The sequence below is a fragment of the Crocodylus porosus genome, unplaced genomic scaffold (genome assembly GCF_001723895.1).
Source record: "Crocodylus porosus isolate Cpor-Errol unplaced genomic scaffold, CroPor_comp1, whole genome shotgun sequence".
Taxonomy (NCBI): Eukaryota; Metazoa; Chordata; order Crocodylia; family Crocodylidae; genus Crocodylus; species Crocodylus porosus.
In genome coordinates, this window is record NW_017728917.1 from 16,632,768 (window position 1) to 16,659,976 (window position 27,209).

The 27,209-nt window shown below is 42.7% G+C and overlaps 2 protein-coding genes across 3 annotated transcripts in view; one reads left to right on the forward strand and one right to left on the reverse strand.

Moving 5' to 3' along the window:
- Positions 1–840: 840 nt before the first annotated feature.
- TMEM43 (transmembrane protein 43) lies at positions 841–16,273 on the reverse strand. The gene is made up of 12 exons (XM_019536807.1): positions 16,179–16,273; positions 14,744–14,893; positions 13,182–13,316; positions 12,177–12,271; positions 10,300–10,349; positions 8,651–8,720; positions 6,924–6,994; positions 6,369–6,490; positions 5,238–5,312; positions 5,043–5,144; positions 3,310–3,427; positions 841–2,171 (listed from the first exon to the last, which is right to left on the reverse strand). The coding sequence occupies exons 1-12, from the start codon at positions 16,188–16,190 to the stop codon at positions 1,969–1,971; spliced, it is 1,203 nt and encodes a 400-aa protein (XP_019392352.1). The 5' UTR covers positions 16,191–16,273; the 3' UTR covers positions 841–1,968.
- A 91-nt stretch (positions 16,274–16,364) lies between these two features.
- Positions 16,365–27,209, forward strand: part of CHCHD4 (coiled-coil-helix-coiled-coil-helix domain containing 4) — a 14,560-nt gene continuing 3,715 nt past the window's right edge. The window contains exons 1-2 of one of the 2 annotated variants that reach the window (XM_019536808.1): positions 16,365–16,629; positions 21,206–21,304. In XM_019536808.1, the coding sequence (XP_019392353.1) occupies positions 16,608–16,629; positions 21,206–21,304 (121 nt within the window). In that variant the 5' untranslated portion in view covers positions 16,365–16,607. Of the gene's footprint in view, positions 16,630–16,957; positions 16,992–21,205; positions 21,305–27,209 lie in introns of those variants that run through there. The other variant, XM_019536809.1, reaches the window with a different exon arrangement.

Below are 27,209 nucleotides of genomic sequence, written 5' to 3' on the forward strand. Positions count from 1 at the left end.
CTGGCAAAGCTGGAACAAAAAACCACAATCATTTGAAAAAAGTTTAATGGCATATACAAAAGACCAATTCTTCCATAGAAAAAGGATTCTAACTCCCCTCCCCCCCACCGGCCCTGATTTACAGTACATGAATGCTAGTGTTTTCTCAAGTTTGGAAAGCAGAAACACATTTTTTTCCCCAGAGAGAGACACAACTCTCCATTAGACACACTGAAAGACATGCTCCAGAGGTTCAGGGACAGGCATGAATTCCTCAAGTCTCTTTATAGCTCCATAGTTTCTACTTTGACTATTTGCATATCAACAACAACCTTAGCAAGAGGCTGCCCATCCAAGGGTGCCTATACACATGCAGCGAAGCTACTCCAGTTACAGTGTGTTGGAGCGAATTTGATCGATTGAGTCTGCTGGAGCGTAGTAATTATCATGCTGGAAGAAGTGGATGCTTTAACTAAAGCCACCATTTTTCAGTGCAGGGATGCTGATACATGTGGTGCCCTGGATGCTTTAATTAAAGTGGCTCTTGGAGCCACTCTAATTAAAGTGCCCCTCCTTTCTCTACCCCCGAGCACATGTACAAATGCCTCTTTCACTGGGACAGAATACGGCCCTGGGAATTTGAAATTGAACTGACAATGCTTGAATACCTACAAAAATAGAAGGATGCTCCTTAACTAAAATTTATTCAAGACACTTGGGGAAAGCCCATTTCCTAAACTCTTCCTTTACTTTTTAATACCATTTTTGTGCAAAGAAGGAAGCAGATATGGCCACAGCCAAAAAGCCAGGCAAACCATTTGGAGCTTTATACCCTCTTTAAAAATAGTATAGAATTGTTTCTAATCACAAGTACTTTTAAAAGCAGAAAACTGTAAACATGAACATGAGGTTAAATATGGAGTTATTTTGTGTCCCACCATGAAATAAAACTCGTGATTTAAGTTATTTAGGTTTACAAGATTTAAAGATCAAGCAGGATTACTTTGAAGGATTTAAAATCTCAAGGAAGAAGTTATCTGTTTGCTTTGCAAATGCAGTGGTGAGGTGTTTAACTCTTTAATCCAGATTTTGGCTTTCATGACATAACAAAGTGAAATGGAGTGTTTTCATTGCCTTCACTAAGTAAAATACACAGCACGCGCTTACTGTATAAAGTTGCAAACAACGTGTAGGAGTACATACTAAGTTTGACAAGTTTTGCTTCAGGATCTTAGGTTTCTAACCCTTTCCCCACTTCCTCCAATAAAGAGGTGGAGGACATTAACAGATGGAATTTAAAATTACTTTCAAGCTCCATCCTCTCCCCACAAAAAGATATTAGTGATCTTGGGTACAAAAGCTGAGACCATTTAGTCTGTCTAGGGTCCTGACTTTGGAAAGGACCTTGTCCAGCATGTTCTGAAAATCAGGTACCTTTAAAAGTTCTCTCAGCTGACTGGCCAGGATCCAATTTATATTTTTTAAAAACCCTTGGTTCAAGCAAGCCTTATGCCTATTTTTTCTCTAATTACTGAAAACCAAGAGTCTAACAGCTTTCATATGTACGCAAAGTTGCTTTTGTATATTAACACACCTTTTTTTTGCAATGTATAGACCTACGTGAGAAAGTGAGATAGGAAGGTACACAAACACGCTAAAGACTGCAAGTTGTAGATTACATGATAAAACTTGTCCATTGGGAGATTATACTCACCTCTGCCTCATTTAAAGAGGCCAGCAAACACTTGTTTAGAGGCAAATACTGCTTCTCACCCACTCCAGACTTTTTAATTCAATTTCACTGGCTTACTACAAAGCAGTAGCCTGTAGAATTGCATTTTTTTGTGCTTATGTGTTAAGTGAATAAACAATTACACCCAACTGAGCTCTTTGGTGATGTGCCTTAAGCAAGTTGTAATAGCTTGAAACTTCTTGCACTAGGCTTTACAGACTCCAGTGCAAAGAGAGCAAAAAGGAGCTCTTCCATCTTCATTGGTGTTTTTTCGCTCGAACTCGGGATTTGGCAATTACAATAGGAACTGCAGACAGCAATGCAATCATCAAAGCCCACAGAGGACGGTAGAAGAGCCACCCCACGGAGATGGTCAGCAGGGACAGAGAGGTGGCTACGCAGAAGGCAAAGGCTTTCAGGCCAATATTAACCAGATCTCTGACAACAGGAAACCAATCCACTGTGGTAGGGAAGAAAACAAAGAAAGAAGCATGTGACAATGCTATCATTTGTAAGATTTTATATTGCCAAAAGACTGGGAAATGACACCCAAAATTATCAATTCTAGGTGGATGGAAAGACTCCCATTAACATCAGCTAATACTAGACAGTGCCTACATAAGATCTCAAATCACTTCAGGCATTACTGAAACAAGACTCCACTTCTCAGGGAGGCAAGCAAGGAGCACTGACTGACCTGCTAGCTGAAGAGTGGGACAAAGACAAGTTCAGTGCCTTGTGCAAGAGAGCTGGAACCCAACTGTGATTTCCACAAGGCCTGTTCCATTATAACTAAAGATAACCCTTGTGCTGATGGACAATAAACATGCATGAAAGGGTTACAGAAGGCAAGAAAAGGTTTCAAAGTGTTCACATTTCGCTCCAGACCAGAAACTATTTGTTTTATGGAAAATTCAGTCCAATTCTGCAGACATCTCTCATAGTGTAATATTTTTCCAGAGAGTCTATTTCAGAACAAGTAACTTTGGACTCAAGTTGATGCAAATTTGATGCAACAACCAGCTTTCACCAAACTTATTGCATCACTTTCTTCAGCCTAAGCTAAAAGCAACTTGGAAGTCCTGTTTTTGTTGTCTGTACTGCACCCACCCAGTACAATAGTCCTGTGGTCCACGTGGTTCAGGAATGGGGGCTCTAGACACTGCAATACAAATAATGAAAGACTTAAGGTACATGGCAGCTCTGTATGCAGATAGCAGCTAGTCAGACTTTGCAGCATGGGGTAGGACTTCTAATCATCTGCACCAGCTGTGCTCTCAGTTTCTAGCTTTAGTAAGTGCGTGGCCAGGGTCCACTGGGGGCTAGACTGAAACATGACTTAGGCCAGAATTTAAAAGCAGATGGGTGTACACTGCAAGACTTCACTCAGAATTCACTTGTCCATTAAGCAAGCATTCAGATCTCGATTTTGGTCCTAAGCTCTGTAGATGTAGAGGCCGACTGCAAAATTCAGATTCAGATCCAAATTCCAACCCCCCAGAATCCATTTGCCATGTAATGATCGTCATTTGGCCCCAAGGGTTTGGATTTAGGTCTTACCTTTAAACCAATTGTTAATTAAAAAAAAAACAACATACCCAAGGTATAAAGAATTCGGGTCATGAGGTTGATGCCAACAAACATGGCAAGCCAGCCTGCTGCACGAAGGCCCCAGGTCTTCATGATGTTACTCTCATGTTCTTTCTGAAAGACCTCCTGAAATACAAACATAGTTACACATATCCAGTTTCTAATTTTCCTTCAGGTTTCCACTCCTGCTGTTTCTAGGGCCTTAAATGTGCCTCTCCTGTTCAGAATGCAATGCTTTTGAACAGCTACATGCATGTTTACAGCACTTTCAGCGATTCACAGATCTATGGGTTATCAGTTACCACAGAAGCAGCCCAATAGGTTACCAAAGAATCCAAAACGCAGCAAAAAAGGTCAAGAGTGCTTCTGTTCATCACAAAACATTATGTCACCCTTTGCAATGTAAGGACAAGTGGGAAGTGCTCAGTTTCGCTGCTGAGCAAACACTCCAAAACCTTTACTTTTCAGATTCAAGAAAACACTATTTCCTTAAAAATAAGTGTAACACCTATGAATAAGTTGCTGTGTTCGCATTCCTTATCAGAATGAATGTGGTACAGTAAGTAACAGCAGTGCTATAGCAGGGATCAGATAAGCCAAACTTTTTTGTATAATAAAGATGTGTGTATGCTTTACTGGATCTGCATTTGGACCCAAATAAAGCAAAGATTTTGCTTTCAAGTAAAGAAGATTTTACAGATCTGTGTGTGTACACCATTAGTAGATTACATTCACAAAATTGTTTAGATGCCTGGGTCTGGTTAAAATGCCTCAGTGAAACGTCTTATGAGAAACTGCCCTTGCAAGTTACACAAATTAAAGTCTAGGTAAAATTGCTCTAAACTACATTGCCCCATTGGAAACTGGGACTCCATACATTAAAAATTTTAAGGTTCAGAGCTTGCCCCAAAACAAAAGTCAATACTTTTTCTCCTCTCTTTCCAGTATAGCCTGCAAACAAGAGCCAGTTCAACTGCTCTTGGGAACTCAAGTGAATTCCTGACATCCAGAATCTTCACAGCAGGGCATGAAACAATCACTAATGACAACCAACTTGCCAAGAAAGTAAATGAATCACCAAGTTGTCAGAGCATGCAGGATATATTAGAGTGCATTTAAGTTGCCTTAGGGTTCACCAGTCAGCTAGACTAGCAATAAATGCATTTCAAACCCTTAGGTCTGTAATAAAGGGTGGAGAGAGAAGAATCGCAGGCTTTGCTTAATTAAAAACTAACTTTTTAAAATGTAACCTTTAGAAAGTATTTGAGGGATCATGACACAATCAGAGCCTGCCAAAAAAGTTTTTCATACTCAAGAGAGAGATGAGAGTCAGTAGCAGAAGGAAGTTATTTTGCATAGTAACTTTAGCTACAAATCATGCTTTAATGAAAAAATGAGCAGGGATTAAACAGTCCAACTGGGTACCGCAAATGTAAACAGACAGGATTTACGTTCTGCTGAGACATAATAGGCATATTCAACCACTTGGGGATTAAGAAGGTGGGTAACAGGCTCACAATTTAAGGTAGGCTATAGCATCTTTCCCTTGAACAATAAAATTAGAGGCAGGAGAGGCAGTACTCGGGCCAGATTTCCTCATCCAGTGGGAGGACTGAAGGAGGAAGATACATGCTACCCAATTTCTCCTGTGCAATGAAAAACTAAGGGAAAGGCAACTTACTGCCCAGCTTGTTGCTGTCCTCTCTTATTTCAGAGTTAGCTAGTGTCATAAGTAACTCACCTCAGCAGAGAGATCCCCAACATATAGAATTTGCAGGACATCTCCAGACTTGGTCTGATATGGAACCAACTGCTCCCCTCGCTGACGAGCAATCACAGTTACCTTATAAAAGAGGCAGAAAAAAAGTTAAAGAGCTTTGTGCGTGCCAGCACCAGGGCATCAATGGGCAAATTAGGGGAGAATCTGAAGTTTTACCGTATCTGCTGGGCCCATGTGAGGGTCATCTCCACTCAGACCTGCATAGAAGAATGAAACTCGAAGGTCTCCCACCTGGAAACAAGGGAAAAACCACCAGAAGTTAATAGCAGAATCACTTTGAGAAGATTCCCTATGAAACTATTCTTTATGAGGCATTTCCAGGTTGCAACACTGCCTAAAAGTTTTGTACTGCCAAAAGAGATGTTTATATAGGATTCCTGAATGTTTTTTCCCCCCAGGCTGAGGGGTGTACAGCACAGCACAAGTCTCAAAATGAGAGTGCACCCTGACCCATTTTTCAGCAATCCCACCATAAGTATGGAAATCCAGCAATGCCAGGAGTGTTCCACCTCACTTCCCTTTCATTAAGGAGAACTGCGTGAGCTAACAGAGCCTTGGCTTATTTTTCTGCTATAATCTACTCAGCTGCTTGGAACAGACCTTGAAACTTGCACAGACCAGTGAGGCACAGATGAAACCCACTTCTGCTAGAACAGCAGTAGCACAAGTCCCATTTCTTTTTATTTACTAGCCTGCCAATCTAATATGTAAAAAAAGATGCTCAAGGACAGTAAAGGAAGAATCAGAGGGTGCCTGTGCACGAGCGCTGATGCTGCTCTGACATGCTTGAATTCCAGCCCGTCAGAGCAGACTTCACTGAGTCTGCTGGAGCATGGCAATTGCCGTGTTCCAGCAGCCTCCTGCCTTTCATATATCAGCATCTCCGTGCTCAAAAATGGCAGCGGGGGTACTTGAACTAAGGCTCAAACAAGGTTCAGTTCAAGCACCCCTGCTGCCATTTTTTAAGCGTGGGAAAGCTGATACACGAGTTGTGGTGCCACTTAATTAGAGCAGCTCTCAGAGCCACTCTAAAGTGCAGCGCACCCCCCCACCCTGGAGCATGTATAAAAGTGCCCATAAGTTTCTTAGCTATACAAAAACGAATCACCAGCATTAGCCTTTCAGCAAGAGGTTGGATCCTGTATGACTGCTCAGCTCTCCCACCTTCTACTTTTTATGGATATGACATTTCTAGGAAACTTGCAAGGCTATGCCTTTCATTTTAAGTCTGTCGAGCAGATTTCAATTGCAGCAAAGAAAAACCAAGGCAAAACCCCTTCATCTTACTTCTGGACGCCTGGGGTTCTCGCTATGGTAAAAGTAATTGCCTCCTCGGGTAACATCTGCATGTGGATCTTCCAGGTTTGACAGGCTCATCTGCTTGAAGTTGTCTATTTTGTCAATAAGACCTGAACAGAATAAAGAAGCAAGACTAAGTCTCAAGTAGCACATTAACCTACATTCCATTTCACTCTCTCTTCATGGCCAATTTAGGGACTGCCATTCCAAAAGGTAATGAGCAAAACTCACCCGATTCGGGACCTGTGAGCACAAAGCACTCACAAACATGAGTTGTCAGTGCGACAAAATGATCAGTAAAGCTAACCGCACTTTATCATGCATTGGCAGGCGCATGATGAACAGGTCCAGGGAGGTGATACTTCCCCCTTTATGCGGCATTGGTCAGGCCAGAGTTGGAGTAGTGCGTCCAGAGGAGGGGGGTCAGACTCAATGATCTACTGAGGTCCCTTCCAACCCTAACATCTATGAAAGTTATTATACCCGAGACCACCCAGTCTTGCTCATATCATTCACATACAAAGCCATGCACACATTTCTTACCTTTGGAAAGAAAGAACTTGCCCATCTGGACATCAGGAGCAGTCACAGTGAAAGATTCCACAGCCATAGCACTGGGGGACAGAAATGGTTTCTATAAAAATTCTAGCATTATGGACATATTTGTGATCAGTAACAGATAATAAAAGATCAATGAAGTAGTGATGCAAATCTGAGTGCAAGAGTACCAAAAAGTTAAATAGCTGGTGCAATGTAAAAAATACCAGGGACTCGCATTCTATGTTAAAGGTGCCAGCAATGGACTTGGATGAATAAAAAGGACCACTATAAACATCTAGTCTGGCCTTCTGCATAATACTGGCCTAGTATTTTTATTATAAGCTTCATGAAGGAGTCACAGATCTAGTTCTGCTAGAGTTCAGAAAGTTATCCAACCTCAATGTAAAGACCACATATGATAATTAAAATCACTCACATTCCTAAGTAAGTTGCATCACTGGCTAAATTATCCCCATTGCTAGAAACAATTGTATATTTCTTTTAGTTCTCAAAGTGTTTAATGTCAGCTGTTAAACACTAGAACTTGTTTGCTTTTGCTAAATTAAAGTGCTCTCCATTGTAAATCTTTACCCCATGAAGCCATTTCTAGCCCATGATCAAGTTACTTAAGTCCTAGTTCTGCAAACTTTAAACCCATACTTAAATTTTACTGTCACAAGTAATCCTATTGATTACACACAGCAGTAAATCACGTGCAAAAACATTTGCAGGATCAAATCGCAAGATAAACTAATATTTGCATATATTAGTTTAGAGGGTCTCATCTTTCACACAAACTGTCACCCAGCTTTTAGGGATCTCTTGTACACATTAGCTCTAATAAGGGAAAAAATGCATTTTGATTTGTTTTGTCTTGTTTTCTGACCAGGTATTTGATTATTTTTATTGCCCAGAGCATTATTAGTTAGAAATACACAACATTTTTTAAAACAAAGTTCTAGTTATGTGAAAGCCCTAAAGCCCTGAGGGGAACCCCCACCCAAAAAAAAAACACCTAAGGATCTAAAAGGTCCTGCAAATTCCAAAATTCTCCTGTTCTACAACCTGATCTCTGTCCTTCCACTGATCTTACTTACACAAGGCAAATCTTCATTGCATTCTTTGACATGCCACTGTAAAATACTCAAATACTATGGTGAGTGGCAGTAAAAATCTGTATTTTTTCTATTATTATTCTATTGTAGTCAAAATACAACAGTGGGGAGTAATTAAGTTACTAAATTACATTTTGGAGAGGCCAACACATTCAAATCCATGATCTGGCATACACTCTTGTCAAGAGATATGAGCACACAATGCATCTGGTGTGACAATTGCAAAGGGTGCCATTCTGTTTTTGTACTTTTAATAGTTCCTAATCGCACTGATGGATTAGGAAAGTTAGAAAAGGACTTCTTGGTTTTCACACTTGGAGGCAGTACAGTCCAGAAGCACAAGATTTATGACTGGAAGGGAGAAAGATGCCACTTGCTAACTGTAATTAATATACAAACTTAATCTTGGCTGCATTACTGGTTCATTTCTGAGCACTTCCCGTTTGTGCTTCCTCAGAGTGAAAACTGAAAGAAACTCCTGTAGAAACAATGTATTCTCTATCTCACCATGCTACAAGGATTAGTTAGCGCCTCCATCACCCCCCACCCACACGTTATCTGATCAAAGATATTGTATTACAGGAGTTGGGTTGAATTTGTTTTGGGGTGAATTACCTTGGATTTTTATGTCCAATCTCTCGATCAAAGTTTTTACTGTTCACGACTTCCAATCTCCATTCAGTGTCTAAGGAAAAGACAGAGGTTGGAGAGAAGAAAAAACGAATGCCGAATTAGACAGGTTCTACTTAACCAGCAGAAAGAGAGAGAGACATTTTAAACCGAACTTACACTTGCAGACATGCACTTTATATCATATGCATGTTTTAAAGGGTGCTTAAAGTACACTTCAACTGTTGTCTCATGGGGGGTGGGAGTCTAGGGAAAGAATGATGGAGTGAAATTCTGGCTGCACTGAGTTCAGTGGGAGTTTTGGACTTTACCACTGGTGCTCCTCAGTGAACGAGTTACACCTGGCTGAGGGTGAGATACAAGTTCTGTTGAAACCAGATGGCTTCAATGCGGTGAAGCAGCAGACAGATGTTTGCTGCTGTATGTACTGCAATGTTTTACTGCTGCCTTCACCACACAGGGGAACCTCTTGAGATTCTCAATATGGGTTCCAGCAGCTTCTTTATGATACACATCCTCTTCATGCAGTTCACCTGCAAAGTAAGAGCTGTACATGCTTCCCTGGACAGACACAGACAATGGCAGGTATCTTTTTTAGGGGCAGAGCGATGATGCTAGCAGGGCATACTCTATCAGTCCTATGGGCTTTTGTATTCGCTTTTACTGCAGAACTGCTCTGTTAGCTCACAGCCACCAGTTCTGTTCCCAATACATTTCCATGCTACAGAGCCCTGTATTCCATTGAGCTGATGGCATTTTTATAATTATACCCATGGATTGTTAAAGCACACAGGCATGTAATGTGGGCATGCAATCAGGGATAAGTGAGGCCCAGAGGCTAATCTACAGAGATGCGATGACTCAGAGCATTTGTTTTCTGCCACTGGGTAGATCAAAATAATCCTCTCTTCTGCTGCTGCCAGAAAAGCATTTGGCAAAAAGCACAACACATATCAAAATACAAAGGCATTCAAGACACTGGTATTTCAACTGTTCATCCTGGTACCTGAACAATATTTACTTGCTCATATGGGTGGAAGCACACATGCCACTTCTCCCAGGTCTCTTCCCTACAATTATACAAGACTGAAGACCTTGGGTGATCTTGAATTCCTAACACAAAGATTTGATTTTGCATTTACTCTTGAATGGGCTAGTTCTGCTCCAATCTCAACTGTCTTAAGGAGCAAAGGCCTGCCAAGGGAGCATGGCTTAGAACCCGTCTCCCATTCCCAGTGCCATGGCAAGGAAGTTTGGTACCTGGGGCAAAGCCTGCAGTGGCAGCTCACCCTTGCCCCGTGCATAGATCTGGGGGACCCTTCCATGATTGCCTGGGAGTGCACAGTGATGGGAGCTGCCTTCCCTCCATCCCCACGCCACCCAGACAAGCCGCTTGTGGCTCCCCATCCTGTGCCCCGCCCCAGCTGGGCAGCACCTGTTGGTGCCCCTTCACTTAAGTGCCTGGGGCAGTTGCCCTGCTCGCCCTCCCCTTGCTACAGCACTGCCCATTCCTCCAAATGTGTTTTCACTCTTCTGGGCAGACCAACATAGAACTCCCTTTCAAATCAGCATGGAAACCCAGTTTCCACTTCAAAAGAAACAACTGATTTTGTATCAAGTAATGATTAACTTACTATATGAATACCTTGTTTCTTTCTTAATTTCACCATTCTCCTCATATTCTCTGCAGAAGAGAGAAGAAAAATAGCAAAGAGGTCAATAACTTTGCACAGAGCTCAGAGAAAACCAAGTAAAATGCAAATGGTTATATCTTGAATGGAATTAAACTTTCCCTAAGCCTTGAATTCTTAATGAACAGGTTGTAGTTCTAAGAGCACGAGGGAAAGGTTACAAACATTTTGGATGGCAACCATCTTTTCTTGTACCATATTACTGAAGAGAAGGCAAGTCTGAAGTAGACTGGGGTGAAAGTGATGGAGAAATTTTTTTTTAAACCAGGAAGCCTGCTATTAACATAAGCAAATTAAAAATTGGAAAGCTGTTTTCTGCATCTTTATTATTCGCCAGAGAAAGTCTGTGTGTGCACTAGGATACAATGCAGCTTGGAAAACTGAATTTTGACGTGACCTCTTCCAAGAAAAAGAAAACCATCAATTAATTTTCTTTGTCCTTCTGCTTACATGTGTAGAGAACAATTATGTGTATTTTTCTTCTCTTCATCCTCCTCCAAAAAAATAGAAAAAAAATTTTGATTTTCATCAATTCCAACTGTCTGAAAGTTGGAGGCAGCAACACTGAAGTTTACCTATAACCTTCTAAAAATTATGCGAATGCCTGTGGATCCATGTTTACTAATTATACTAACTTAAAACAAACAGTAAAGGCAAATAATATTTTGCTGTTATATTACACCTGTCAATCAAACAAGTAAGAGTCGATTAAAACTCTTGGTCCCAAGGAAGGAAGACAGGCACTTGGAAGACTACAGGTAAACTTCAATTGGCTCAATGTTGCTGGGGTACCCCAAAACGTCCAGGCAACTGAAATTGTTAGAAATTATTTTAACACTATTTGTGGGGGAAGGGAAAGCAAGGAAAAAACAAAACAAAATGCTAATGGATTATCCACAAATTAGGTACTTTTTCCCTCCCCATTGTACAGGAGTTTTATACACATGAATGCAGAAATACCGAGAAAATTAAAGATTTGTCCAAAGTCACATACCAACTTACTGGCTGTTGGCAGATCTGAGAATAGAATCCATGCGTCTGTTCCAAGCTGTAGGTCATTAACTGCAACAGTGTAAACACTACTTCAAAACATTTCCATTTCTATTAGGTAACAGGTACTACTAGCTGGACAGTTTGGATTTAATACTGGTACTTATTATAGATTTCCCATTTTATACTGTACAGTTTATTTAGTCTTCTAAGAAAGCGACTGGCCCATGGATTTATGTTTTTGTTTAAATTTTAAATATTTTATTTATTAAAAAAAGAAAGTAAAATACTTAGATGGAGCAGAGCTCACAGCATATGATGGAGTCAATTCAACAGATTTGTGGACTATTATGAAAATTTAAGGCTCTGGATTCTCTTGACACTGCCTGTAACAGAACAGTGATGGAGACAAAAGGTAAAGGCTGAGCTGCAGCTGTGGCTTTTAAGCAGGCTGAAATAGAGCTAAATGAGGTAAGGCAGTGGCTGTAAGTTTTTACATCCTCTTGGAGGTCAGGGGGTGGGTGGGTGATGTTAGAAGGGTTTGTTCATTGTGTTCTGACCCTGCAAGGGGATTCATCTGCACAAATCTGGGGTCATAGTAAAAAACCCAAAAAGAAACCTGCACAGAAAACTAAACAAAAGCTTGTGAAATTCCAAGGGTCACAGAGCAAATAAAGCAAAATCCCAAGGTTAAATCCCAAGACTGTCACATAACAAATAAGTTCCATGAAAAAGTTTATCCATCAACCAGTCTATCTTCCTTAATTTTAAGCAGTATGTTGGTAAAGTCAAAAAGTTCAGAACGGAGCCTTAAAGCAGCAGCGACTTACTTGGAGTCTTCATATTCTACCCACTGGTACATTTCTACATTACGTTTGAGCTTGACAGCCTGGATAGAAAGCCCATAGCTGGGATCGAACAAAGGCTGTTAAAATACAAACACACACAATTCAGCATAAAAAATACCTGCATATTTTTGCTAGCAAAGTTGATCTGTTCACATTTATGTTGGGGAAATCATACTTCATTAGGCCACAAAAGGGATTTCATGGAAATGTTTTCACTTCAAAATGTTAGAAAAGAAAAAAGAACAAAACTCTCAAGACCCAAAGTTAATTTTAAAAAAATGGAGTAAGGAAGCAGTGCATTAGAAACAGTATAATTCTACACTACTGCTGTGTATCTTTTTTCAGAGAATTTTTAAGACCTCTATTTATGTTAATTATCTTTCCAAAGCCACGTGAATAAAAGGAAATGTGCACATTGGGCAGGTAATCAAATTTCACTCTGGTACAAATGATGAAATACCAAGAAGTTACTGATATACCAGCAATGGATGCGGTATAAAAAGCCTTGGCACAGGAGGGAGTGCATGATATCTATTTAGCACAGTGATAAATTTGGCCTGAAGAAACTGTGACAAGTTTGTAGAAAGGACACCAGGTGTTCTGGCTCACCATCCCTTACTCCAGGCATTCAACCATGCTTGGACAGATTTAAAATGAACCCTTTGTCTTCTCTGCTTGTCATTATTTCATCATGACATGCCTTGCAAAAAGCACTGACCACAAGATAATTATATCTGATATAACAAGAAGATGATGCAGTTTCCACATCAGATCCTCAAGTCTTTGCATCTTTCTAAATGCAATGACAACTCCCAAACATACAGTACAGATGTGAGGAAGAACTGAAAACATCAACACACTCAGGTAGGGCATGTTTAGATTCCAAAGTATTTCTGCACATCAAGTATGCCTGGTTTTAACTGGCAGAAGAGCTTTCCATTCCTTCAATTTATGCTCTAATTTTTGGCCACTATTTTTTTTACTTGCCTTTGATGTTGCAAGGGCACCAGACAAATGCACTAGTTTCCCCTCATTCTGCTGAGACACGGTGTGTATGTTGTCAAGAGGAATTACAAGAGACAAGCCCTCTTCAAGAGAGGTGGCTGTCTTCAAAGCTCGTCCCTGCAGTCAATTAAAAGAGAATACAATGAAAAAAAATGAGGAAGAATCTTGAATTAACCAATGAACCAACCAGGAGACTATGTAACAGATTCCACAAAATGCTAGCACAATCAGGCACATGGCATAAAACTTCTGTACTTTGTTGTTTTAATCTTAATGCCCAATTTTTACTCAAAAGAACAATACTTCTTCATGCAACTTAACAACTAAAGTTAATGTACATACTCACCAGCACATTTTTCTTACCATGATACCCTAAAATTATTTTCTTCCTTTTCACCATACTTACTAATGATAGTATGGATGCTACTGTGGCGTTATTTTACCATACAATTATTTTGATTGGTTGATAATATTCCCTTCCTTAACTTCAGGTTATTGCTCTTTATGCTACACACTTTTGTTTGAGATAACAAGAATTCTTTTTCTTCCTTTATGTAGCATGCTAGAAGCTTTTTGTTTTCTGGATGAAGCTCTAAAATTTCACCAAATTCTGCCTCCGCTCCAAGATTTCCAGTCAGATCGGACTAAAAATACCTTCAAGATAAAAGAAGGCCTTAATCCTGCAAACTCTTATGCACATACTTAGGTTTACTAACATGAGTAGCTCATTTAATTCTGGAAGCTGTATTACGAGTAGTAAAGTTGAGCGCCCAAGTATCTGCAGAATCAGAACTAAAATTAGCCTCAAATTAAAACAAACAGTTTGAGACTACAGTATTAAATAACCTCTAGTATAGCTAATTACTCAGTTTTGTGGAGATTAAACTAGTTTTACACACTTACAATATAGTTCAGATAAGTTCTAAGTTTTCTGAGCAAGTATGGGAAAGATGGGAACGTAAAAACAAGGTTTTAGGAATATGGTTGCTTGCTTACTTGTGGCTATTGTTTGTTTTGATACAAGTGAAGCAAGTCAACTAGAGTACTAAGTCTATAGCCTCCCCCTATGCAATAGTACAACAGAATGATTAACTCCCTTTGTTGTACAAAAGGAGGAAATGACTTACACAAGAGGCATTTGTACAAAAAAGGCATGTGCAAGTCCATGTAATGCTCTTCCAGTTCCACTTGCCACCTAATATTTATTCTTTCTTCCCCATACTCCATTGCTTACTCTGGATGTTCCCGTCACTTCCCTTCACAGTCAGTTCTGAAAAACTCTCAAACAGCTCTCCTATCCAAAAATCCTAGTCTTCTATTATGTCTCCAACTCAACCAGCAATAGGATTCAGGCTCTTCCCATATGTTCCACCTTTCTTGCATATGAATTAATAACAAAGCTTAGGGGACAGCCCGAATACTTTGCAATTGACATTACAAACACTCAAGTAAGAGAGAGTTTGACTTGAAGTGCCATAGACTCGAGACATACAGGAAAACATTGACTTGACATGCAATTTGCATGCCAGCGCTGCTTCACATACCTCATTGGTAAAAAGCACGTAGAAAGAAAGGGAAAATGACACAAAACCAATCAGCATCCCCCCCGATGTCTCACTGAGCCGCTCCAGGAACCCTGGTTTGGGCTCACTGGTAATTTTAACATGTTCTTTTTTGCTGCTTGCGTCAGAGACCTGTTAATGGAAAACAAAAATGAAATGTTAGAGACAGCGAACTGGCATGTATACATGGGATGATCCATCAAGAAACATGTATGAAATTTCTAATGATTATCAGTATAACGTGATATATTGTAATTCCTACCACCACAAAAGCACTTGGGGAAGGATCAGACTTTTAGTTTAAAATGAGGCACCCGCTGGTTTAGACTCTCTCTGTTAACTGTTGCCTTATCTTGTTTTCGTTACATTTTTGTATGTATATCAGAAGTAATGTATATCAGTCTCCTGTGGCATAGTGGCAGAGAGTGGAGACTGAAAGGAAGAGTGAACTGGGCCTGACGAAGGTCTTTTCCCCCTGTTCCCCCCTCACTTGCAGCCTCCAGCATTTAAGGTCCAGCAAGTTCTGATTCAGAGGCTGTGCCCCTCAGTCCCATGCTCAGTAGCTACTGATGCCCCTTTCCTCTAAGGATCTGTCCAATCCCTTTTTGAATGTAGCTAAACTGTCACCTTCCACAACATCAGATAGCAACGAGTTCCACATTTTAATGACGCGCTGCGTGAAAAAGCTTTTGTTAGTTTTCAACTTACTACTGACCAATTTCATTCTGTGATCCCTAGCTCTTGTACTGAGAGAGAGTAAATAATAAATCCTTCTCTTCACCGTCTAGTATTTCGTAAGCATCTCTTTTCTAAGCTGACTAGATGTCATCTCTTTAGTCTCTCCTCATACGGAAGCCCCTCCACGTGGCTAATCATCCTTGCTGCCCTTCTCTAGTCCTAGAGCAAGTTGTGCTCCTGGAGCCTGTACTGCAGATAAGTGGAGCTGTGGACAAGAGATCACATTTGACTTTGCAGTGAATGGAGCAGCGCGGTCAGCCTTTCTGGCAGGAGGGCGAGGGCCACCGAGTCATCCCCAAGCAGCGCTCCAGCCCCTTCCTCTGCCTGTTCTGCAGCTCTGCCCTGTGTTCCCACTGCCACTCGGCTTTCTGCTCCCTGCCCTGCTGCTCCACTTTCCACACGGGCCCGACCTGCTGCTCTGCCCCCGTGTCCTCAGTCCTGAGCCCACAACCTAACTTGCCTCTGTCTTGTGCTCCCCGCCTCCAACTTGACCTGCTGCTCTTTCTGCTCCCAGCCAGACCCTGCAGCTCTGCCCTGCACTCCCAGCGCCTGGCCCAGCCCTGCTGCTCTGCTTCCTGCCCTGTGCCCCCAGCCCGAACCGCCGCTCTGCTTTCCGCTCCCAGTATCGCCCCCAGGGAGAGGCGGACACCCGGGGCCTTCGCCGCGGGGCAGCACTTACGTTCCGCGACATTCTCCCGGGCGCGGGCACTGCACGATGGCGCGGGGCATGCCGGGAATTGTAGTTTCGTGGCCGCGAGGCACGCCGGGAGCCAGGCGGGCTGCGGGGCGTGCCGGGAAATCGAATCCTGGCGCGGGCGGGGGAGAGGCGCGGCCCACGCAAGGCATGCTGGGAAGGGCCGTTTGCAGCCGAGGGTGGCCACGGAGGTGCCTGCGCTTGGCTGCCGGCTGAACTCCCCCGGAACGGCGCTCAGCGGGTAGGAGCGGGGTGCTCCCCAGGGTGTCCCCGCAGCACCTCGTGCCCCCCACTCTCGCTGCTTGCCAGCAGGCAGTGCGGGGGCAGCCCGGGGGCCTTTCTCTCGCAGCGTGGAGACCGGGCGCGCTGGGCACCGGCGGGGTCTGGCGGTGCCGGGCGCGCGAGTCCCTCACCATGTCCTACTGCCGGCAGGAAGGTGAGTCCCGGTGGGGGGAAGGGCGGTCCCGGTGGGGGGAAGGCGCCGGGGGCAGCCTCGTTCCCGTCCGTGCTCTCGTGGTCCTTCATGGCGCGTTACATGTAACGTGTGTCCTGGCCCGGCTGCGCGCGCAAGGGCGCTGTGAGTGGTGCCGCCGGCTCGGACGGAGAGAGCTCGAGGAGACACGGTGCCTTTATCGCTGGAGGCTCCCCAGGTCTAGCTTGCCCGCCTAGCAGGGGGCTGCGACTGCATGTAACCCACATTGCACGATTCGCTGGTGAATCACGCTATAAGCGTAGCCCAGGCACATGTATAAAGTAAGACTAGCCCTGAGCGTCAAGTAATGATCACACCATTAATAGGGGACTCGCGCTATAAATGTAGCCCGGACACACGTACAAGGTAAGACTAGCCCCGAGCGCCAACCAGTTATCACACCATTAGTAGGTGTATCGTGCTATAAATGTAGCCCGGCCCCACGCAGAAAGTAAGACTGCCCATGCCACAAGTGATTAGTAATTATTGCATAATTTAATTGGTGACTCGCACAATGAGTTTGGAGCAGCCATGCTATAATAACTATCGCTCAGTTAACTAGTGAATTGCATGTTACATTTAGATCAGGAGAATTTCTTCACTTTACATAGCCTTGAACCATCTTAATTCTGCTTTCTGTGCAGTGTTTGCATCCTTAGATCCCTGTTCCTCAGTGATGTGAGCTTTGTCCTTGGGTCACAGCAGGATGTTATTGTGAGCACTAGAGGCCGAACTTCAGGTCTAGTTCCACAGATAGCTAAACTACGAAAATAAATCATTTTTACAGTTTTGACAAGTAACAGTTAAGACTGCTGAAAAGTATTTTAGATTAATTACCATATAGGGAAGATATTTGCTAAAAAAAGACAGTTGTCCCTTGAAGGGCACTAATTCCTTTAGATGACCTTGACAATGGCATGCATGATGAAGTTAATCAAATAGATGCTTTACTGCAAAATTATGCTCCCTCCGGACTTGCGTTCTTAGCTTCTGTGTTCGGATTTGTGTAACTTGTCTGTTGTGATGTGGGAACACGGCTGCAACCAATTAGATATGTTATGGGACTTAGCTTTCTCCTGCAAAAGAATATTGGACAAGGTAAATGATGTGATGTGATACATCAGCTAATTTGTAAGAAATGTTAGGTGTGTTTTGGGAGGGTGGGGTTTTGCATTCTAAACTTTACGCTATGTTGGCTAACTTTTTGGAAGAGAGTTCAGAAAAAAATCAACAACTTACTTTTTTATGTGAAAGATCAGCCACTGAAACCTGGTTCTCTTCCCTTGAGTAGAGTTCCCTTGGTAGGTGTAATCAGCAATAGATGTTTTTAATGAGCACATGCTGTTTTTAATATGACTTCAACCTTTAAAATTCACGTTAAATTGACTGAAGTAAATACACTTGAAATTTTAAATTTCTTTTAGCTATCCTACCTAGCGGTGCAGCGAAAAAGATTTTTTTTGGCTCATACTGATGGACAATTATTAATCAGCTATATTGGCTGATACTGATCCAATAGTCAATGTGCAGCCTGGCCGGTAAGCCTGTGCTGGGGAAGGAGTGGGGGGTGCAGATTGACACCCCCATGGTGAGGGAGAAAGTGGGGCAAGGGCAGGCATTGCCTAACTGGGGCAGGGCAGGGCACAGGGTGGAGCTGCAAGCAGCTTATCCAGGGGAGGGAGCAGCTCCCCAACCCGGCGTGCACCGTTTGGGGTACTGCGTGCCCCCTGCATTTGTGTGCGGGGTGAAGGCAGGCTGCAAGGTCAGGGCTAAGGGCTGTGCTGGCCACTTTCCAGCAGGAGGACTGGGCCGGGGCTGTGGTCAGGGCAGGAGAGGCTAGGGGTGGTGGCAGGATGGACTCAGCTGCACAGCGTGGGCAGCAGCATTGGGAGGGGCAGTGTTGGGCCCAAGGAGCTATGGTTACCCCAAAGTTCTCCATAGCCACCCCTCCCGCCACCATTGTTGCCCACCTTGTGCAACTGAGCCTGCCCTGAGCACAGCCCTGGCTCAGCCTCCTGCCAGGAAGAGGTTGGGGCAGCCCCTGGCCCTGAGCCAGCAGCGGGCAGCCTGCCCTCACCTTGCACACAAATCTGTGGGGCACAGGCCTCACATGCTTCCCCCAGGGGTGCATGCAGCAGCAGGGAGCTGCCCCTCCAGTGCCCCACAGCGAGCCACCTGTGGCCCTGCCCTGTGCCCCACCCTGCCCCAGCCCCACTCCCTCCCTCACTGTGGGGGGCCTTGATCTGTCCCCCCCCCACACACACACACCCCTTCCCCACTACAGGCTTACAAGCCAGATGCTGCTCTCCACGCTGCCTGGCTGCATTCCTGACTGCGTTCAGGCTGCAGCTGCACACATGCACACAGCATTTCTCGGTGACGTTATTAGAGACACCAGCCAGAAAAGCCGGTGTAGCCAATTGCCAAAAATGTAAATTTTTGCTTTTATTGGTGCTAATCTGATATGGACTGATATATTGGCGCACCTCTAATCTTAACATATCCTAGCTGAAATTGTTCCTGTGTGCAGCATCAGTAGAACGTTGTTTTCTTTGCCTTTCCTGTTGATCTGCACAAATCCTGTTTTTCTCTGTTTATGAATCCAAAATTGTCTGATTTAAAAAAAAATCCAAATTCTCTCATTAAACACCCAAAATCTGTATTTCTTCCACTGTGTGTGTTTGTCATTTGAAAACAGTGTTTCATTGATATATTTACAATTTTAAAGCAATTTGGAAGCCTACCAATGCCTCAGTCATTATTAAAACAAAATAAATTATAAATACCTGTATATTAGGGCTTTTGATTTTGGTTTTTTTATCATGGAAAATCATGGCTCCCATTGCCAGGATGTGGGGCCAACTGAGCCTATCCCGTCTCCCTCCCCACCCTCTGCTTTGATGCTAAGCTGCCCCTGCCCATCCTGTTGCCCCTCACTCCCAACCCATAGAACCCAACCCCCCAAACCCTGTTGGTGTCCCTCACTCCCAATCCACTGCCCCCAGCCCCCGAGTGTGAGAATAAAGGAGGGGGTGTGGTGAAGAGGGTTGTGAGCACAGGCAACGTGTTGGGGTGGGGGACCACAGGTGATGTGGGAGGGGCATGTGCCCCCTCCAGACTTCTGTGCCCACAGCTGCCAGGACCAGCTCTGGGCAGGAGCTGCCTCCATGGCCCAGTGGGCATGACTGGGCATAGGAGGGAGTGCTCTGCTGCCATGGCCACCAAGGTGAGGCGTGGCAGCATGAAGTTGTGCACCCCACTGCTGCCAGGTGGGCAGGGGATGGCTTACCCTGGTGGTGCAGCACTCCCTCCCATGCCGGGTCCTGACCATTGGGCTAGGGAGGCAGCTCCTGCCCAGAGCTGGTTCAGCCAGGCTGCAGCCCTGTACCCTGCTGTGGGTTCTGGGGGCACACATCCCTCCCCATGCATTGCCTATATCCACCCCACTCCCCCACACTTATCTAGAGGGAGCTGCTCTTCCTGGCTGCCACATGCCTCTGCACATGCATGTGGCACTCCCTGCCCCCTGTGTCCTAGCCCTGTGCAGGCTGGAGCTCAGCCAGCCTGCAAGAGGAAACCTGCAGTTTCCCAAGTTTTTGTCCTTTAAAGGAGAAAATCCGTGTTTTTTCCACAGCAAATAGAAAACTTGGATCCCGGTGATCTGAATACTAAACCTGAAGTATTTTCTCGTAACAGAATTTCCTAAGAGCTGTTGCAGTACAGTAATAGACGGCTACAGTCCTTTCCAGTCCCAAGCACTTGAATCTTGGCAGTTGATTCCAGTGTCCCTGAGAAATACCTATTGTAATGCTGAATCCCTACACATCTTTCCTGGCATCTCGTTCAAGGGCCCAACTCCTCTTATTAAAGTTGTTAACATTTATCCTAAATTGCCCTGCTGCATCTTCAGCTCATTATGTCTTGTTCTGTCTTGTTGACTAATGAGCATATTTGAACCCTGTCCTCTTCAAACCATTCTTTTATATATTTGTAGACAGTTTTCCTGTCTCGCCTCAGTCATCTTTTTCTCTAGATTAAGCAGCCTGGTTCTTTTAACCTTCTCTTACAAGCCTTGGTTTCAAATTTTTTGATCATTTTTAATAAGTTTCCTCTGAACAATTTGTCATAATCTCTTTTCAATGTGCTGCCCCCCAGGCCAATTGCTGTTCCAATTGAAAGGGCAACCATAACTGAGTAGAGAAGAATCATTAGCTTTTTTGCATGTTTCATAGTTGGTCGGGTCGGAAGGGACCTGAGCAGATCATCAAGTCCGACCCCCTGCCATGGCGGGACAGAGTACTGGGGTCAAACGACCCCAGCAAGGTGATTGTCAAGCCTTGTCTTAAAGACCCCCAGGGTAGGGAGCCAGCACCACTTTGCTTGGAAGTTGGTTCCGGATCCTAGCCGCCCTGACAGTAAATGGATACATTCATTTTAACAGTTCAAAGGATTGTATAGGGCAGTGGTTTTATAAGTGGTATGATTTATCTCAGCTTATATTTTCTCTGAATAGTTGCTTTTCTTTATTCTTTAACATTAGGAAAAGACAAAATTATATTTGCAACCAAAGAGGACCATGCGACACCAAGCAACGCTGAGCTAGTTGCAGATGACCCCAATGACCCCTATGAAGACCAAGGTCAGTATTTTTTGACAGATTGCTGGGGGGAGGAGGAATTTTTTTTTATGTTTAATAGTCTAATAGCTACCATCTCTATTCAAGTTGATAGAACAAGAGCACATCCTCAATGAATCCTTAAAACCTCAGTTAGTAGCACTGGAAATTGGACTTCATATAACTCAGGTGTCACCTTCATGTCCTTGCCATTTGATGAAGTCCTAGGCTTTGTGCAGCTCCATATTATAAACTTAACATAAAAACCAAGGACTTCTAGATCTGTCTGTGATACCAGTTAGAGGAGGGATTAATGTTGCTGAACCCCATAGAGGAGGAGAGTAAATCTCTAACTTTATGTACCGCAAGCTCCCTAATCTTGATTTTTACCTACAGCAGTCCAACACTGCTGTAAAACTCTGTAAGCCATTGTTATGTGTGCTGTGTGTTGCACTTGTAGTCCAGGCTCCACCCATTCCCCCCACCTTTATTCTCTGTGTTAACATGGTCAAACCTTGAGTCACAGAAATCCTTAGGTTTTGCATTTGTGTATTGTTTTTTTCTCTCCTGTATAGTCACTCCTAATACCAGTGTCTGGCATTTTTAAAAGAGTCTAAGGAAGGTAATGGGAGTTGGCTACCTAACTTTTTAGTAAGGATTGGGAATCTAAAACTGCTTTCTTGCCCCTAAACCTTGCATAGTGCCAGCTTCACAAAGATACAGTTCTCAGCCACACCCGTTGATTTAAGAGACAAGGAGCTTCAATTTGGGATTTACGTTTGCCACATTATCATGCAGTACTGATGCTGAACAGTACTGATTGCATGAATTTTCCATTTTTACTATTCCTACTTATTATATTTTATGAGGCAGAATAGTATGGTATTAGGCCTCATAAAAGTTCTGGTTGCTTAGCACAGTTTTTTTTTAAATGGGTTAAATTAAAGCATCCTAGTTCATCATCAGAGTAAAGGCTAAGTGGGTAGATTTTTTTTTGCCTATGTTAATGAATTCTCATTAAGATTTTTAAGACTAAATGAGGAATTTATTAGCTCAGTTCTGTATTCACCAAACCTATAAGTCAGAATTTTCAAATGTGAATGCCTGAAATTAGGCTTCTAAATAAAAATGACTTTTTTTCTTTTTAGAGGTGCTGGTAACTCGCAACTCTTACTGAAATTAATTAGAGTTTAGGATGATCTGCAGCTCTGAAAACTGAGTGACATTTTTAGGTGCTTCCATTCAGGAATTCATGTTTAAAACTTGGCTTTAGTATTTACTTCAGTTTGCAGAACTTTGGTGACCTAGTTCAAAATCACTTCTGCTTTCTCTGCGGAATATTTGTTAAAGGTCAGGTAATTGGTTAAAATGTAACTGGCTTCTTAATCGCTAGGGGGCAGTATTCATGTGTCATTTAACACCCAGAAAAGTACATTGGGGTATTAACAGATTTGCAGTGTGTGGTCTTATTTGAACTTTTCTTAAATGAGTTTCTTTGTTTTATATGTGGTTTTATATTAAAATGAGCTTGCACTAGCTGTTTGCATCAGATTCAGAGCCTGATTACAGCAGCGTGCAGAATCAGCAGAAGTATCAGAACACACACTTCTCTGGACAGCATCAAGTCCTCTAGGTTTTGCAGTGACCTAAATAAAAAGAGTGAAGAAGGATTTAAAAAAAAATCCTTTAATTTTAGTTACCTGTGTTTGTTAGCTGTAATGAATTATTTCATAGTACAGTAATTTTTCAGATCCATAGCTTCTCCAAGCTTCATTTGTCTTCCTAAGTTACTTTTGAAGTTTAGGGCAGTATGGTGTGAGGTTGTCTGTATAGCTGTGTTTTTAGGTGAACACTCTGTTCACAGTCCTGTCTCTCCCCTGTCCTTTAAGGCTACTAAAATCCTAGAAATGAAGCGATGTATTTTTCTGAGCCATTTCCTGATGTTATGAAAGCATTTGTGTGCAAGAAAGAGCATGAGGTTTAAATGTCTGAAATTTTTTGCCCCAACAAGTTGCTAACATTGGTACAGTATCTACTAACACAAGGCAGTAGTATTAGTTAAGAGCTAAGATAAGACAGTCCATGGGAAATTCTTATGAAAACTAGGTTGACTAAACATAAATGGCTTCACTGTAGTTAGCAGTTAGAAATGTACTCTATTTGCTAATGCTCCTCAGCTACTTTAATTTAAAAACAAAAGTTTTGCTAGCCTTTCCAATAATTGTTACTGATTGACTTAATGGTAATGGATGTTAAGCTTATCCCCGTTCTGAGATGAAAAGAATCAGTCTGGTTCCACCCCTCAAACTTCCTGGTGTCTGTGTTTTATTGCAGAACAGAGAAGCAAAATCTAAAATTTGGTATCTCTCAGTTCTTTTACCTCTCGTATTTTCCGGCAGAACATTACTAGCTAAGAGCCAGTGCTCAGACTGTGTATTTGGTGAGAACAGTCTGCGCATTCGGATTTGTCAGCATCCTCACTGTGAGCAATGCATCAGCTGCTAAATGCTTCAGATAGAGCCCTCTGCTGGCTGTGCAATACAAACTGCATTCATATGGATTTTTTTTTCCAGTTTGTCTGTATCTATAACTTTCCAACTATAGTTAGAAGTGTAGAGAATAGAATCTACAGATAATTTTAATAAAAAAGTTCATACTTAATACAGGCACGTTATCAGCATTTATCAGTTGTTTTTTAAACTTTGTTTAATCTGAGTAACCTGTTTAATGTAAAATTTCCCCTAGAAAACTAAGAGCAAAATCAGGTCTTCCAAATTTTATAAAAGCAGCTTTTTCCAATATGTAGTAGTAATAGTCTTTGTACAGTCATTTTAATTAGATGATGGAGAGCCTGACTTTCTCTGGTATCTGGGCTCTTTCTTTTCCTCTGCAAAACTAGAGGCTGTGCCTTAAAATAAAAGGAATAAAGGTAGCATTGCAGAATGCTGCATCTGGAGAACGTACATGTCCTTGGAGATCTTACAATACATTTAACAGTTCAATGCATGGTAAGTCACCTTGTGTAATATATAACTGAACAAAGCTGACTGCTGGGACTGTTGCTTACATTGGCAAATTTGTATATTCATACTGGCTTGGGTTATGTAAGCTTGCTTCAAGTCTTAGAAATGTTTCATTCTAAATTATACGGACAGTCTTGGAATGTGTCTAGTTTTCAGCTCTAGGAATCATCTTATACTTTTAACAAAAGGAACTTTTCTAGTGATGGAATATGGATGTATAGCTGATGTACTAATTAACAGTCATTTCCCTGCAACTGAGCAAGAGGGTTATTGATATTTCAGAGAATATTAAAAAATTGTAATCCAGTAAGCAAATCAGTTAGTTATGATATAAAATGAGGGAAGAAAAGGATGTCTGTCTTGGTTTTAGTGTGGCTCAGAGCAGTCATGCAAGGAATTGGAATGTGAATAATGAACCTTCCAGTTCCTCTTAGGACATATACGAAGGGGTTGCTTTGTGATTCTTCTCTGCCAGTCGTCTTATTGGTTTCATAAAGGGGATCAGCGTTTTGCAGTGTTTCCTTTTCCAATTGGGCAGCACAAGCCAAATTTCAAGGCAGCCAAGAGAAAGTCTTTTAGAAGGGCCAGAGCAATGACATACTTATGTTTAAGTGTGAAAGGGTGAAAGACAAGCATCTTCTCTGCAGTACAGTAATTCCAACACTTCAGGCCGCCAGTTAGGTATCAGCATTATATTTATAAGCTTGATTTGACTTGTTATGGAGTGAGAGATGTGAAGGGTGGAATAAGGAGGCCAGATGGGTTGGGGAAAACTTTGCCAAGCAAAAGAGACCTTATTTCTATTAAAGGTGTATATGATCCAACATTAAGATTGCTTTTGCATTAAATACCATGTTAAGCTTTTCTTCACATGCTGTTTCACTTAAAAGGTTCTCACTTCAGTCATCTCAAGCTATAACACAGTAAATCAAAACAGAGAGACAATCCACTTATTACAGATTACTTCTGCATCTAAGGGGAGGGAAATTTGTGGGCAGAGAAGGATGTACAGGCAGAGCTCTGGTTCCTTGTGTGGTTTGTATTTAAAAGAACATTGGAAAAGGCAGGCCATTCATGAAGTAACATACAGGCTATTTTAATTTAGCTTCTACTTAAAGTAGCAGACTTAGGTTTCCAGTGTTCAGCTGCTGTATAATAACTCTCAGTAAAAAGCCCTTTGATCTTTTTGCTATGTTATATAAAGAGTTTTCACATATATGAGGAAGAGTATTATATAAATGTGTGATTATCTGTATCAAGTCTTTATACAATTTAAACTTTTCAAATTTATTCGAAATATGATTATTTTGGGGCCCTTCTTGATCCTTGGCATTAAAATGAAGTTTAATTATTTTTTCAGGATAGCCTTTACATAATAAAGGAATTTAAGTCATTAATTGATTAGCTTGTTTAGCAAAACCCCAATTATTGCACTTCACTGTGAGGCGAGGGGGGTGTGGGAATATAGCTATGTTAATTTTCCTCCCCTTTCTGTATTGTCAGTTGTGAGGCTTCAGTTTATGTTGTCCAAATGAGAAAATCTAGAGACCGCTTTCCAATCTAGATGTAGTAAAACAAATACAATAGGGAAAGCTGCCAGATGATTCAACACTAATTGGGTTGATAAACAAGGGAGGACGGATCTAAATTATTGCATTAGGTATCACAAAGGCTGTACTTACAGTGGGATTCTTTATTTCCTTAAGCCCCTTTTCCATTGGGAGCTGGGGCAGCAAGCAAGTTTAGGATCCATTCATCCAGTTTGGAATTACAAACATGGACAGATACTCTGCCTATTTGACGCATTACTTCTTGTTTACACAGTGCAAACAGATGGATTTCAGGAACTTGGAAATTTTTTAGGGTGGTTTAATCCTCAGTGAGAAATGGGTCCTATCACTTGTGATGTATGTAAAAACATATTGACTATATGTAATGGATTTGCATGATGTTGTGCATGCAAGATAACTTGTTAGTGTTCTGAAAACAAATTGGTTATAAAAAGTCATGGATAAATTTAGGCTGGAAGGAAGGAAAAGCCTGCCTGTAGGAGTCACGGATTTAAAAAAAAAACAACCTTCTTTTCTACTACTACTTAATCTGGGGCTTGATAAATTTACCAGTTTATATAACTCACCAATCTAGGCCCTTTATTTGTCTTGATGCATATTGCAAGTGACTTCAAAGCACAATATAAAATATAGCTTGACGGGAAGGATTCCTGGGGTGCACCTGAAAAAAAATCAATACACAGCGTAGTTCAGAGATTTTAAAAAGAGCACTCTACTTACCTGCATTGTTTCATATGATAAACTAGGTAACCCAGGTGCTGTCTTTGAGTCCCTCATTTCACAGAGTTGAGTCCCCCACAGTGAGGGAGTGAGTGGGGCTGGAGCATGCAGGACAGGGCGGAACGCGGGATGGAGCCGCAGCTCATCCAGAGGGCCACGGGGGGCGGGCAGTGGCTCCCGCTGCTGTGCATACCCCAAGAGGACATGGGGAGGCGCATACCCCCTGGATCCGCACAGGGTGGGGCAGGGCAGCTGCCACTGTGGGCTGGGGTCAGTGCAGAGCTCTTCCCAGCAGGAGCTGGGCCAGGCTGCACTAAGGGTGGGCAGCAGCAGTGCAGGGAGGGAGGTTGGGGGGAGTTACAGCAAATTTTGGGGTGGCTCCAGCACCCCACTGTAGCCCCGCTTCCAGCACCGCCACTGCCTGCCCCAAGCGCAGCCCAGCCCGTGCCAGGAAGAGCCCATAACCAGCCCCAGAAGTAGCCACCCTGCCCCATGCAGATCTGGGGGACACACCCTCCTGGGATGTGCGCAGCAGTGGGAGCCACCCCCCACTCCCCGCAGCTCCACCCCACGCCCCACCTGGGCAGTGCCTGCCCCAGCCCCTGCCCCACTCCC